Raw genomic sequence first — 13,468 nt, 5'->3', positions numbered from 1 at the left:
AATACCTCGTATGAACAACTCCACACAATTCCTGTGTTTCATGTTCAAGAGGATGAATTCAAGCTAAAGAAGTTGCAGAGATGCGCTATTCAGCTGGTGTTGGAAATGGACAGCCTAGCATATGAGAAGAACACGGAAGATTGTGGTCTGATTCATCTAGAGCATGAGGATTGATATCATGATGGATTATAAATATATCAAGCAGGAAAATAACTATTTAAGCTAGCAGTGTTGTCATGAGAACACCTGGGTATAATCTGACTATAAATAAATTTAGGTTGGAAATTAGGATGTTTTCTCCTAATTGGGGAATGAAGACAGAGAACAGCTTCCCACTGTGAGTATGGAGGAGAAACAAGTTGGGTTGTCCTAACACGAAGAAAAATTATATAACATAGGTGATCATGTCAGCGGAGCCACATACATCAGATTAATGTCTTGCTCCTTATTACCTTCTAGAATACTTTTAGCTTATCTAATGCAAAACTTCATTTTCGAATTGGTGTTTCACCAGATGGACTGAAACTCTTGAAAGTTATCTATATACCCAGCCCCCACTGAATTCAGGCGAGTAGAATATTTACAAGTTAAAACATTGGGAACTCAAGTATTTTTTTCCCCAATGATTTACATGAGCCATGCTGTGCTGTGGAAGATAGAGAGAAAACTTTTTAGTCAGTCAGCCACAAAGGCTGTCATACTATTTTTAATAATAGTGCTTTCCAGGGCACCCCAAAAGACAACAGCTTAGTTCTTTCCTACTTGGTATGTTTACCATCCATTGTATAAAGATCATACCTGTAAATGTTACTGTATAAAGAGATTTGTTAGTTTTATTGTTTAGACCCTGGAGATGTCAAATATTCCTAGACAGCTGGTAAGCAGTCCTCTTACTGAGAAATAAACAACACTGAAATACACCGAAAGTAACTAAGAAATTATTTCGGCACATTTGCCCCTAAACCTGTTGTGTCTGTGATCTTCGCACTGACAGGTACTGCTTTCATATCTGCTAACACTACAGACACCTTCAACATCTTTTTCACTTGTAGCCGCCTGTGATGACTCGAAAGAATTAATTTCATCATTGATAACTTAAGTTCTTTCTTGAGAAAGTAGTGAGAACAATGCAAAAACACTTTCCAAGTCCACTCTTTTTAGATGGATTTGGAGTGTCTATTTTCTTTCCAATTCAGCTCTCTTTGAGATCTGAGACTACCTTTTTCTGGTTCACAAGATGTTGTTGTTGTAATCAGCTTGGCTGCAGACCCAAAGCAAGCTGTGTGACTCAGTGACAGTTGCAATCAGTGCAACCAGGAAAAAGACAAAGAGCCGATACATTTGGAACCCACAGCGATGGATGAAAATGTTTGGAGAGCTTTTCACAAAGTCTGTTGGTTGGAGAGCTTCAGATTAATCTGATGTTTACTATATTAAATATCATTACCAAGGAACACGTATACAGCATCTAATGCTGCCAATTTTTTATTTAAAGAGCATTACATTTCAATTAGATACGGTATTGTTAATGTCCCACAATAAAATGCTTCACTGTTTTGCTGTGCCCTACGACACTCTTGGAAATGCTTCGATGCATTTTAACACAGGCAGCAAGTTACACTACCCTAAAGCTGCAAAGCAGTCAAGAATGCACTTAGCTTTATGCATGTGCTTAATTCTCAGAAACTTCAGTGAGATTTAAATATGGGCTAGAAACAAAATACTCTGATTTAAACATGACCATTTACCATCCCAGAGCCTAATACATTCTCATGAAAATAACAGGCTTCTTATCTAGGATTTGAAGATGGCTTTGAAACCAGAGGTGTTGCTTCAGTAGAAGGTATCTAAAATTTTTCGTCCTATAAATGACAAAATCCCCCGATACAGATCTCTTGTGTAAATTCTTTCACAAGCATTTTGGTAGCATTTGTGTTATCTGCTTGTGAAAGCAACCAAGAATCCACACTAGCTAAACACTGTACCGAGGAATGTGAGATGCGGCCGATGTTAAATAGCTACACCTGTTCTGCCCTTTCTGTGAAGAAAGGAAAAAGGCACAAAGCATATGAGAATGAGTTAAAGATATCCTGGATAGCTCCGACTTATGTAATAGTACTCCCACTTTCTCTGCTAGCAATTCATTGCTTCTTCATGAACAGAAACGTACTTAAAAGTCACCCACAATCACACATATGAATACAGTCCCACTCGTTTGCACATTTGTATAGCAATTCCTACAGTATTACCTTGTATCAAGCAGCTTAAAAATGAACTTTTAAGGAAGAACATACAATACACATTTCAAATAGCCCTGGGAACTCAGCAGATACATCTGCGAGAACTATGACACGTCCTCCTGTCACAGGGAGCCTTCAGTTACATAAAAATTGCCAGATTGGCTCAGATTAGTTGTCCACCGAGTCTCAAATCCTGTGTTTGAAGGTGACAAGTACCAGATGCTTCAGAGGCAGGTGCAAGAAACCCCCATACTGAACACTTATGTAATAGAGAGGGTTCTTCCTAAAATCAGGCAGTTGGTGGGTGGCTTATGCTTCACAGCAGGAGAGCTCATAACGCCGTGAAATGTTTGTCTTCGTTATGTAATCGTGGATGTGATTACCCATCCATAGTCAGCTCGGGCAAAAAGTGCCACAGGGCTTTTAATAAACACTGCTAACCAGGACCTTGTTTTGTTTCTCAGCTGAGAGACATCAGGGCAATTCGGGATGTGAGAGAGCCTAGAGTGTTCTACCAATTTGCTAGCCTGATCATTTTTTAAAGTCTAGAAAGTATTCGCAAGTAGGGTTCGTTTAGCCACCTAAAAGTCGGGTGTCTGGTCTAAGCTCGTCACTAAACCAGAGATACGTCCTAGTCCGAGTGCTGGTAAGTAGAAGCAGTGAGTTTCTAGGGTTACACATGATGAGCTTCAATTGGGGAAGTAAGCAAGAGGACTTTGCTTCAAGACCTTCCTGGGCCAAAGAAAAATCTCTCAGGCAACTGGAATTAATAATAGCCCAGATCTGAAGTACACTACAGTTCTAAAATGATATTCATAATCTCCATTTAAGAAGAAAGGGATTTTTTAAACAAAAGGATGAATTTGCTTTGCAGTAAGGAAGGAGGAATGGAAACATGCAATATAAATACAAAAAAAACCCCTTCTATACTGGATGCTTGATTTTTTAATTAGTTTATATTGCTTTTTTAAATTTTTGTTCTCCTTCCGTGACTTAAAGCTTTTCTACAAGAGGCAGCGTGCACATATAACAGTTTAACTGAATTTGTTTGATAGTATAATCACGCCATTAGTTAATTTAGCACAACTCTGTGTGGGTCCTAGAAATAACGGCACATACAGCTTAGTTGTCACAACAGTTTGCGGCACAAGCCCATTTGTAGGAAAATTAACAAGGACAACAGAGAAAGTCTCAGGTTTTAACATTCTTTTAAATGAAACAGTTTCAATAAAATGGAAATAATAAGCACGGTGGAAGAAGACAGTGGAGTAACTGGGCACCTGAAGTGGTGCAAGGGAAGTTATCTCTTTGCAATCCTGGCACCACGCAGTCTGTTTTCTGAAGACTACGTGCAACATTCACTTGCGCTGGAGCTAACACTCCATTCAGACCTTGCGCATCCACTCCTGATTCCTCTCTGCTTCTATTGGAATGGAAAAGCTTGAGAGAGTTACATATCCGTTTGAATCTCTGAGGCACCTTTAAAAATAAAGTGGATATTTCCATTCTCCTTTCTAGACATGAGAGAAACCAGGGTGGAGTACAACTGGTCCTCCCATGGAAGCTGAGTGATGTAGGAACCTAATTCCTCATGGCTGAACATATTAAATGGTTGTGTAAATACTCCTTGTTCATTTTACTGCAAAAGAAGCACATTCGCTTTAACTCCCTGCAGTGATAGGTTGAAACTAATCTCCCAGCTGTGCCCTGAAATGAATTAAAAGTCTGCATACAACAGACCACAGCGTCTCAGCTGAGATCTCTTCAACTACATTGCAAGCTCTCGTTCAGTCGTGCCGTACCCCGCAGATTTTTAAATGAGTTGCCAAAGATCGCACAACACAGGGGTGGCAGGGCTGAGAGGAGAACCAGAACTGCTGACGGGTCATTCTGTGTTCGGCGCTTTAGACCGCAGTTTCCCCTCGACAATGCATTTCTGCATATGGAACAGAAATGTGTCTCCGGTTCCCATTTTATATAGACTGAAATGACTGCAATGAATCTGTCCCCAGCTGCCGGCCAGCAGGCACCACTGTAATTTCTGAATATATTGGGGACTTTCCCTTTGGAAGATCCTGGGGTCTGATTTTCTATGTGGCTATCGATAATAATTGGCCAAAAAAAAAGAAACATATGAAAGATTATATTAAATTCAGAACGAGATTCTAAATAAGATTTTTGCATGTTCTTCACAGAATATTTACTTCTGAACATAATCATTAGCAAAGAAAAGAGATTGCAGTTATTTTCAGTGTACTTTGATTGTCTGGTTTCTTCCTTTTATTTACCCAAATTGTGTGGTATTTTACCAAGCCACCCTTTAGGTTGGCACAAATGGCCACTGCCTCCATGAAAAGCAGTTTTGCACTGCCACCATTTTCTTGCCCCCTCCCCTCCACGTTATCCATTCTTGGGCAAGCATGGGTGTTTATCTAGTCGCACAGTTAACTGGAAATACTGAAAGTCTGATCAGTTTTTACTTCCCACACTAGTTTTAATCTCGGTGAATATCCCAGTGCAGTTCACTGCTCAACACAGAAATATCCGGGCCACCTAAGGTGCAAGATAGGGAAGGGAGCAGAGCTGGAAGAAGGTGAGGCTGCTTCTGTTAGTGGCAACGCTGCCCTAGCTGGCGAAACCTTAAGGCAGATAAGGTATCACAAAACCCAAACATATGCTTATCCCAAAACATCCTGTGAGCATGCTCAAAAAGGACAGAATAAAATTACTTAACAACCAATACCACAGATCACCCCTGCGACTGCTGTGCACGTCAGCCTCGTCAAAGGTACAACATCTGACACGTCTGAAAACACACAAGATGTCCCCCATTCTCTCACCTGGGTCTCCATTTTTCCAACATGTTGCAGCAATTGCTGGCATTTTTCTGTCCAGTATAAAAAGTTCTGTTATTACATATCACTAACTGGAATAATTTATGAAACACTGATACTCTGATGAGTTAGATCCATCTCAGATATATTGGAATTGATACAGATTTGACTCTAACATAGTTTTGTATCTTGCTGGAAAACATTTTCTGAGACAGCAGCATGAAGTAGAACAAACAACTTTTTTATTTTGTATGCAATAACAGGATTTCTGGTTAGAACTTCACAAAATCTGACTTTGCTGAAATACTAATCTAGATTTAATCAGCTCAGTTTATTTAGTTAAATCCTTACTAAGATATGTGTAATGACCACCCAATGTCTAACTCACGCTAGGATTCTGAATGAAAGGTATTACAGGAGAAATTCCCAAATGACCAGTAGTAATTTGTCAAGAGGACGGGGCCAGACTCTTTTCAGTGATGCCCAGCGACAGGACAAGGGCAACGGGCACAAAGTGAAGCACAGGAAGTTCCGTCTGAACATGAGGAAGAACTTCTTCCCTCTGAGGGTGACGGAGCACTGGAACAGGCTGCCCAGGGAGGTTGTGGAGTCTCCTTCTCTAGAGATATTCAGGACCCACCTGTACAAGGTCCTGTGCAGCCTGCTGTAGGTGACCCTGCTTTGGCAGGGGGGTTGGACTAGATGACCCACAGAGGTCCCTTCCAACCCCTACGATTCTGTTATTCTGTAATTTTCCTCCAAATGGCCAAACGTCCATCCGACCTCCGTTTTCTGTAAATTTATCATTAGCATCCAGATACAAATACAAGCATCACCATGTTTTGTGGAGGCAGAGTTCAAAACTTTCATATTTAGGAGTCAGAACCTCAACTAAGAATTTGTCACTTAAGTTCTGCAATGACCGACTAATCTGGATGGCATTACTTAACTTCCACTGATCCTATTACGGATTTTAAGATGTGAATGCTTGCCGATCAGAATTATGCAACATAACTCCCTTAATACATCTTCTATATATAATTCTTCTGCCGCAGACTCAAGGGTCCTGCTACGCTCCATGGCCACCACAGGCCACCTCTTTCAGTGGACATTCACAGACACGCGGAGCCGTTTCAACGAGTGGTGAAAAAGCACACTGGGCCAAATGTAGGCTGGGTCTACATTCAGCAGTGGTATATGAGAAACGCTTTAGCCCCACTTAGTCAAGTAAATATATTTGGTAACGTAGAGCGGAGTGCTGCCTTATCATAATTACTCCTGATTAACTGAGCATTTTTAAGGCTAGCCTTAGTCACAGAAGAACAAATGCTGATGAGTTTGGTATGCATAATTGTGTGAAAATTACAAAAATGCAGACCTTCAGAATACAGATTATTATTTCGCTTACACAGATTTCTCCTTGTATGTTACATGGCTTTCTAATTACGTACATCGCCTTCATTTTCCTCTAGCGATAAACATTGCCTCCCCATTTCTCATTTAAAAGGGTCTCTGGAAGCAAGGCCAGAGAATATTTTCACCTCAGAGGTCCACAGCGATAAAAATGTTACAGCAGAGCAATGGCATTGAGATGTAAAATAGTTTTTGTAAAGTGCAAATAAAGCAGGCGTCGGATGTAGGAAAATATCAAAAGCAATGTAAAACCCCACAATGTTTAACCACATTTGTCCCATTCCGTGCTGGGCATATCTTGTCTCTAGCTAGGGAGTTGTCCCTGTACCTACACCAGAGTGAGTACACCTTAGCAGCTCTGGAGAAAAGTACTAGAAGCTTTCATTTTGAGAGTTATCTTTCCCAAGTCATGTACAGGAAGGCCAGATTTCAGCTCAGGATATTTAAATTGCAAAGTCTGAAGCATCAGAAAGCCGGGAGGCACAGAGTGTATGAAGAAAGTCAAGACCCCAAAACACACGGTGCTTGTGAATGAAGAGGCCATTTGTCTGAGGATTCTGAACAGTGTCACCCATGCCCTCATCAGCACGGGCAGGGCTCACACGTACTCCTCAAATAAGCCATTTACACTGAAAGCACCTGATCACTTATTGCTGCTCCACAAAACAAACCTGGAAGGCCAACCGCAGCTCCGCAAAAGGACGCCAGTACTCTGGGATTGTGTTCTCTGATCTTTCCAATCTGGGCAGAGGTAAACAAACAAGATTTCAAAAATCAAGACACAGACCAGTACAGATCTTCTGTCTTCTTTATGATCTTCAGGTGAAGGGAGAGAAACTGCTTGCAAGACCTCTGCTACACACCCTGCAGCATGACACCACCTGCAGAAACTAAGAGCCACCGCAGGCGAAGCAGCGGAGGGCCCTTCTCCCCTTACCTCCTCCACACAGACACCTGGAAGGTGCAGGATGAGTCTCACATTTCCAGTTGACAACTGAATGCGTTTTATTCTCAATAAAGACGCTCACGAAACCCTCAGGGAGACCGAACTGATTTGAAACTCATGATTTGAACCTTTCAGCAGGGCCTGTGGCGACAGGACAAGGGGTAATGGGTTCAAACTGAAAGAGGGTAGATTCAGACTGGATATAAGGAAGAAATTTTTTACAATGAGGGTGGTGAAACACCGGAACAGGTTGCCCGGAGAGGCAGTGGAGGCCCCGTCCCTGGAAACATTCGAGGCCAGGTTGGACAGGGCTCTGAGCAACCTGGTCTGGTTGAAGCTGTCCCTGCTCACTGCAGGGGGGCTGGGCTCGATGGCCTCTAAAGATCCCTTCCAACCCAAAGCATCCTGTGATTCTATGAAATTGTCGTATATTACAAAACAGTTCACTTTATTGAATTGCCATGATTAAAATCATTTTTACACTAAATATATTTAAGGAGTTTAGAATAAAATCCCAGATTAATGCTCTTTCTTGCCATCATCATGTCTCTTTCTTCAGGTGCATCTGAATAGAGCTACACCACCATCTGAAAAACTGAGCTGTCTGACCATTCTTGTACAGGTTAATCAAATTATTTAAACAAAACCATTAGCTTACACAGTGTTAAACATTTCAATTTTGAGGGCAATACAAAATGAGAACTAAATTGGCGGTAAGTCACAGGGTCTGCCAGCCGCAAGACCAGAAGTTTTCCAAAAGGCTTCTCATTGCTAAGTAGAACAACACAACGCTGAATTTCAAACCACTTGGGGGGGGTGTCCCATCAATCACTCGATTTCATTCACGCAAATTGTAAAATTGTACAAAAATGGGTTTGCAGTCTATTTTCTGTATTTGGATGAGGTTGTACCATAAGTGATCAATTTTTGTGTGTACTCTTTCAGAAAAGAAAAATTGGTTTTACAAAACGGTTGGGAATTTCCCTCCAAGAGCCTCCCCGGTAGGGAGGCGAGCGTGGCCACAGCAGGTTCGAGGTGTGCGCTGCTCCAAACGCATGTTCCGGACCCTCGGTCGGTGCGGGCGTGACAGCCGCTTGCTGTAGTTGTTCCCTTCTGCTCACGGTGGGAGCCTCTCACAGAAAGATGGAATTTCAACCCACAGGAATATTGCAATGCACATAAACTACCTAGAAACAAAATGTGCGTTAAGTTCTTGTCTGCTGTAAGATAAAAACAAACTGACGCTTAAAACGCTCCAACTAACCACGTCCAAAAATAAAACCCTGACTGAAACTTTTACGTGCTTCTTCCTCACCTCAACCTTTTCTTCCCGTTTCCAATCACACAGAGAAAGGAAAAAGTCCTTAAGAAACCTCTGGACATCATCAGGACCCGCAGGCAAACGGCACTTCGGGCCCGAGGTGAAAAGGAAGGACTGCCCTAACAAACGTCCCCGCCAAGGCGGCCCGCTCCCGGCCCCGCGCCTTCAGACCCAGCAGCGCGGCCGGCCCGGCGGCACCGGCAGCTCCTTCTCCCGGTCTCGCCCTTCCTCGGCGGAAGCAGCCGGTCAGCGCCCGCGGAGGAGCTCGCCCCGTCCTCCACCGGCGCCGGGAAGGAACCGCGCCGGGGTCGGGCCGACGAGGCGGGCCCCGGGGCAACAGCCCCCGCGGCCCCCCCGGGGCTCGCCGCCCCGCCGCCGGCCTTGCGAGGCCCGGGAACTCCCGGCGGGGGGGCGGCTCCCCGGCTCTCGCAGGCCCCCATTAACGGGACCGGCTCTCCCCGCCCGCCCGCCCTGCTTACCAGCGCGCTGCTGTCGGGCACGGAGCCCAGCGGCGGGCTGCAGGGAAGGAGACACCGGTGCCAGCTACCGGCGGCGGGTCCCGCCCCCCCCCGCGCGCTTAGCGCTTACAGTCGCTTCGGCTTATAACAGCGGGAGGCAAGTGGAAGCCCGGCCCGCCCGGGAGCGGCCCCGCGGGGACCCGCCGCAGCCCCCGGCCGCTGCAGGCCCCCGGGCCCGGCCCCTCTCCCGCCACACCCCGCGCCGCGCGCCCCGGCCCCGCCGGCCTCGCGCCCCCGGAGCGGCAAGGAGGGAGCCGCCGCGGCCGCGCGCGTATCCCTCCGCGGCGCCGTGCGCGCGCGCGCGCCAGCTCCTCGGGAAGTGCGTGAGGCACCGCGGGGGGGGGTGTTGGGGGGGGGAACTACTTTCGGGAAACTCGAGCACGGGGCAGGCGGCGGGGGGAGGGTGTCGCTCGCCCGCCCCCCCCGCTCTGCCCCTTCCCCCTCCTCTCCCGCGGTTCCTTCGGATCAAGCCGTGGCGGCGGAAGGAGCCCGGAGTCAACGCTTCCGCCCAGTTTTCCTGTGAGGAGGCAGCGGCAGCCGAGGGGCCGGCGGCCGCTCATGGAGTTGCTGCTGGGCAGGGAGCGCGGCCGCTGAACTTCCCCGTGGGCCTTCTCCCTCCTCTCCCCGCGGCCGGGGGCTCCTCTGCCGCCCTGCCAGCTTCGCTCCCCCTCCCCGCCTCCCTCCCTCCACGCCGCTCTCCTCACACAAACAGCCGTGACGCATCCCCTCTCTCCTCCGTCCCCCCCCTTCCCATCCCCGGGCCGGTTTAAGACGCCTCCCTCCCCCTGCCGCAGCCCTCTCCGTGGGGCGGCCGGCCCGCCCTCCCTGCGCAGTGCTCGGCGTCGCTGTGGAGGGGGTGGGAGCGCCCCGCCGAGCCGCTCTGCCCCCCTCCGCCCGCCCCGGCCTGCGGCGGCCCCGCTGTCTGGAGGAATTTCTGCCGCCGCCTGCCCTGGCTGGGCAAGGGAGGCGGGCGGGCAGGGAGGCGGCCGAGCGGCAGCGGGAGGAGGAGGGGGCTAGCAGCGAAGGCGGCTGCAGCGGGAGATGAGCTGCAGCGGGAGGACGGCGCGGTGCAGCTCTTGGCGGCGGGGAGCCCTCCCTCGCCTCCTCCGGTCCGCTCCGCTGTAACCGGGAGCGGGGGATCCGTGGTTGCTGCTGCTGTTCCCACCGCTGCCTTCATCGTCATCATCGTCACCTCCATAAAGACAGGGGGAAATACGCTCCAGCGCCGGACAACGGGATTTCGTGTTTCCAGGATAAAGATCGCTCTCCTGCCCCCTTCTCCCCCCCCCCCCCCCCCTTCGCAGCGCTGCCCGGGCCGGGGGCGGCAGGCAGGGGGGGTAACAATGGTGAAGTTTCTGGTGAGTTCTGGCTGCGCCCTGGCTGCGTCGGTGCTGCTCCGTCTGCCTGTCGGACCGCGGTGAGGGGAAAATGAGCGAAGAGACGGCGACTTCTAACAACGAGTAAGCCCCCCTTCCCCCAACCCCCCGGGATCGGGCTCGGCGCGTCCCCCCCGGGGGCCTCGGCCTCCCCGCCCGCGTCCTGTGCGTCTCTGCCTGCGTCCATGGAAGCCCAGAAGCTCCCTCTTTGTGCGGGAGCTGGGGTGGGAAGGGTGGGAAGGGCCGGCGGCCGGGAAGAGCGTGGTTTGGTTAAAGCCCGGTGGGGAGCGGCGCGGGTAGCGACGGTGCCTCGGAGGGGAGGACGGGCTGCGAGTGCCCGGAGAGGTGTCGGCACGTCCCCCCTCCCATGATATCCTGTTACTTGTGGATATATTTCACATGGAAAATAGTGTGTGTGGGAGCTTCATCCTGCAGGAAACTGCTCCTGAATTTTAATTGGATGAGTCAGTCAGTGTAAATACAGCTTAAACCTACCCTGAAGCCTTTTTTTATCTTTTTTTTTCTTCCCCCCCTCCCTACCTTTTAATGAGCACTTGGGACTTCGTTTTATTTTAAAAGAGGAAGGGGACAGTTCAAGGATGTCTTAATATTTTTAATGTGACTGGTTTGGAGGAAAGCCAGAGGAGAATGTGTGTGTGCGGCTGTGTCGCCCGGCACGCAATCTGCCTTTGAAATGCGTTCTGGGCCGGAGGAGAGAAATATTCGTCAGAAAACATCCGAGGTTTTGGGGTTTTTTTTGTATGGCATTGAAAACCAAATAGGAAGTATTTGGAAACTTTCTCCGCTCTCGGGCAGCGTGAGGTTGGTCGCCGCAGCCCCGAGCTCCAGCGTTGCGACTGGCGATGTCGGCGTTTGCTCGGGCTGGTTTTATGAATGATGCGGGTGCCGGCCGCGGCCATGGCGGTGGGGAGGGGAGGGGGCGCCGCGCCCGCTGGAGCTCTCGGCGGCGGTCGGTGGGTGGGTGCGGGGCCGCCCGGCTGGCGGGGTGCGCCCAGCAACCCACCCCCCCCCCCCCCCACCCTCGAGGGACGGACGGACGGACGGACGGACGGACGGAGCCCCCGTCTCGCTGCGTCCCTCTCCGCGCAGCCCGCGCACCTTCCCGTGCCCCCCCCGGGACCCGGCGGGTTGAGCCCCGCGGAGGAGCGGAGCCGGGGAACCCCACGGGGGATCGGGGCCGGGGCCGGGCGGGAGCCGCTGCGGCGCCCGCGGGGCCGGGAGCCGGGGCCGCCGCCATGTTTCCTTTTTTTGTGAATCGCTCTCATTTGCATACCACAATCTCCATTCATAAAAAAAAAAAAAATAACCAAAAAAAAAAAAAAGAAGGTCGCTGTCATCGCCGCTGACCTGCGGCGGAACCTGTCGTGGCGGGGAGCGCCCACCGCCCCTGCTGCTGCTCCCGAGACGGGGGCCAGCCCGCAGCCGGGGAGCCGAGGAAGGGCTCGGGGACCTGCTGTATTAATATGTGCTGTTCGCTGCTTGTTGACACAGTTATGTGGGAAATATCAGCTCGGGGAGGTGCTGGAAGCACGTGATCCGCTCCATTCATAAAATACCTGGCTGTCCATTCACAGTGCAGTACAGTGTCTGCATTCAGCAGCCTGGCAGATCAGACCTCCATGGGAAGGGAGAGGCAGCCAGGCCGGCAGGTTTATCGGAGAGGGCTGATGGCTGCGAGCAAGGGACGTTACTGTAAAGATGGGGCGGGGGGGAGAGCTGGTTTCATGGTTTGCGTTTGTCCTTTCCCTATAAAGGGGCGTTAGTTCAGGCGTACCTTCTCGCTGTACCGACTAATGCATAAGCGAGGAAGAGCTTTATTCAGAAAACGCTGAAATATTTTCCCCTCCAGGAACACTGACTCAAAAATAAAACACTGAAAATCAAATTCGTCGTTATGAACGTGTTTTCAAGACAGCATGTTAATCCGTTTGGGATAATTTACATTTTATTGAGCCATACTGTCTTAGATCTAAGTAGTGTGAAAGGAAGTCCGTCATACCTAAGGAGACATCGGAAAACGTTTCCTATTGTAAAATACAGGTAACGGTGAAGACGACTAAACTGATAGAAATCAGCAATGCGGTTCACTTTTGTCTGTTTACTTTGAGAATTTTACGGCAGATTAGCTATCGTCGTTTCTCCTTAACCTATGCCGTGGCTGAAGAGACCTCTGAAATATCAGAATAACAGAGAAATGTTAGTAATACGGCATAAACTGGTTAGAGGCCAATGTATTAACTTTGATTTTAAATATTTTGAAATCTTTCAAAAAATAAAATCGAGTGAAACTTCGCGATCAAGGATCCCTGAAGCAGACAATGTGTTTGTTTGATGTAACTGTTTTGTGGTTGCCAGTGTTAAAATGGTGATGTTCGCTGCTCATGAATACACTATTTCATTATCTTAAAAAATTACACTAAGGTGATCCTTAATTAGGCATTCGTGGAGTGGAGGAGGCTTTCTTGTTAGTGCAGCCTTAGAGAATACCTGAAAGATCACTAATGTTTACTTGAAATGTGAAAGCTCACGTACAGTTTGAGTTAATTCAGTGTCATCATAGAGCTGAACGTGTAAAACCTTACAAAGCACTATCAGCAGTGCTTTTTCTCAAAGAATAGATTTTTTTGTTGTTGTTGTTTAACTTTGGTTATTAGAACATCAGAAAGAAAAAAAAAAGTCTTTCTCTTCTCGGTTTCATTTGCTTTTTTTGACAGCATTTTTGGCAAGGCCAGAGTCGTCGTTCCTCTTTGGTTGATTTTGCACGTAGCAGAAGTGTGTCGCTTTAAATGTTTGGGAAAT

At 48.4% G+C, this 13,468-nt stretch overlaps 1 protein-coding gene and 1 long non-coding RNA gene across 3 annotated transcripts in view; one reads left to right on the top strand and one right to left on the bottom strand.

Moving 5' to 3' along the window:
• Nucleotides 1-5,294: 5,294 nt before the first annotated feature.
• On the bottom strand, nucleotides 5,295-9,455 carry LOC142362076 (uncharacterized). The gene is made up of 2 exons (XR_012764632.1): nucleotides 9,234-9,455; nucleotides 5,295-8,620 (listed from the first exon to the last, which is right to left on the bottom strand). It is a non-coding gene; the product is annotated as an uncharacterized LOC142362076 (long non-coding RNA).
• Nucleotides 9,456-9,659: 204 nt separating this feature from the next.
• Nucleotides 9,660-13,468, top strand: part of SPRED1 (sprouty related EVH1 domain containing 1) — a 65,635-nt gene continuing 61,826 nt past the window's right edge. The window contains exon 1 of one of the 2 annotated variants that reach the window (XM_075425937.1): nucleotides 9,660-10,732. In XM_075425937.1, the coding sequence (XP_075282052.1) occupies nucleotides 10,701-10,732 (32 nt within the window). In that variant the 5' untranslated portion in view covers nucleotides 9,660-10,700. Of the gene's footprint in view, nucleotides 10,733-12,548; nucleotides 12,710-13,468 lie in introns of those variants that run through there. The other variant, XM_075425936.1, reaches the window with a different exon arrangement.

This window comes from Opisthocomus hoazin, chromosome 7 (genome assembly GCF_030867145.1).
Source record: "Opisthocomus hoazin isolate bOpiHoa1 chromosome 7, bOpiHoa1.hap1, whole genome shotgun sequence".
In the NCBI taxonomy this organism is placed as follows: domain Eukaryota; kingdom Metazoa; phylum Chordata; class Aves; order Opisthocomiformes; family Opisthocomidae; genus Opisthocomus; species Opisthocomus hoazin.
This window is presented reverse-complemented; position numbering and strand designations above follow the sequence as displayed.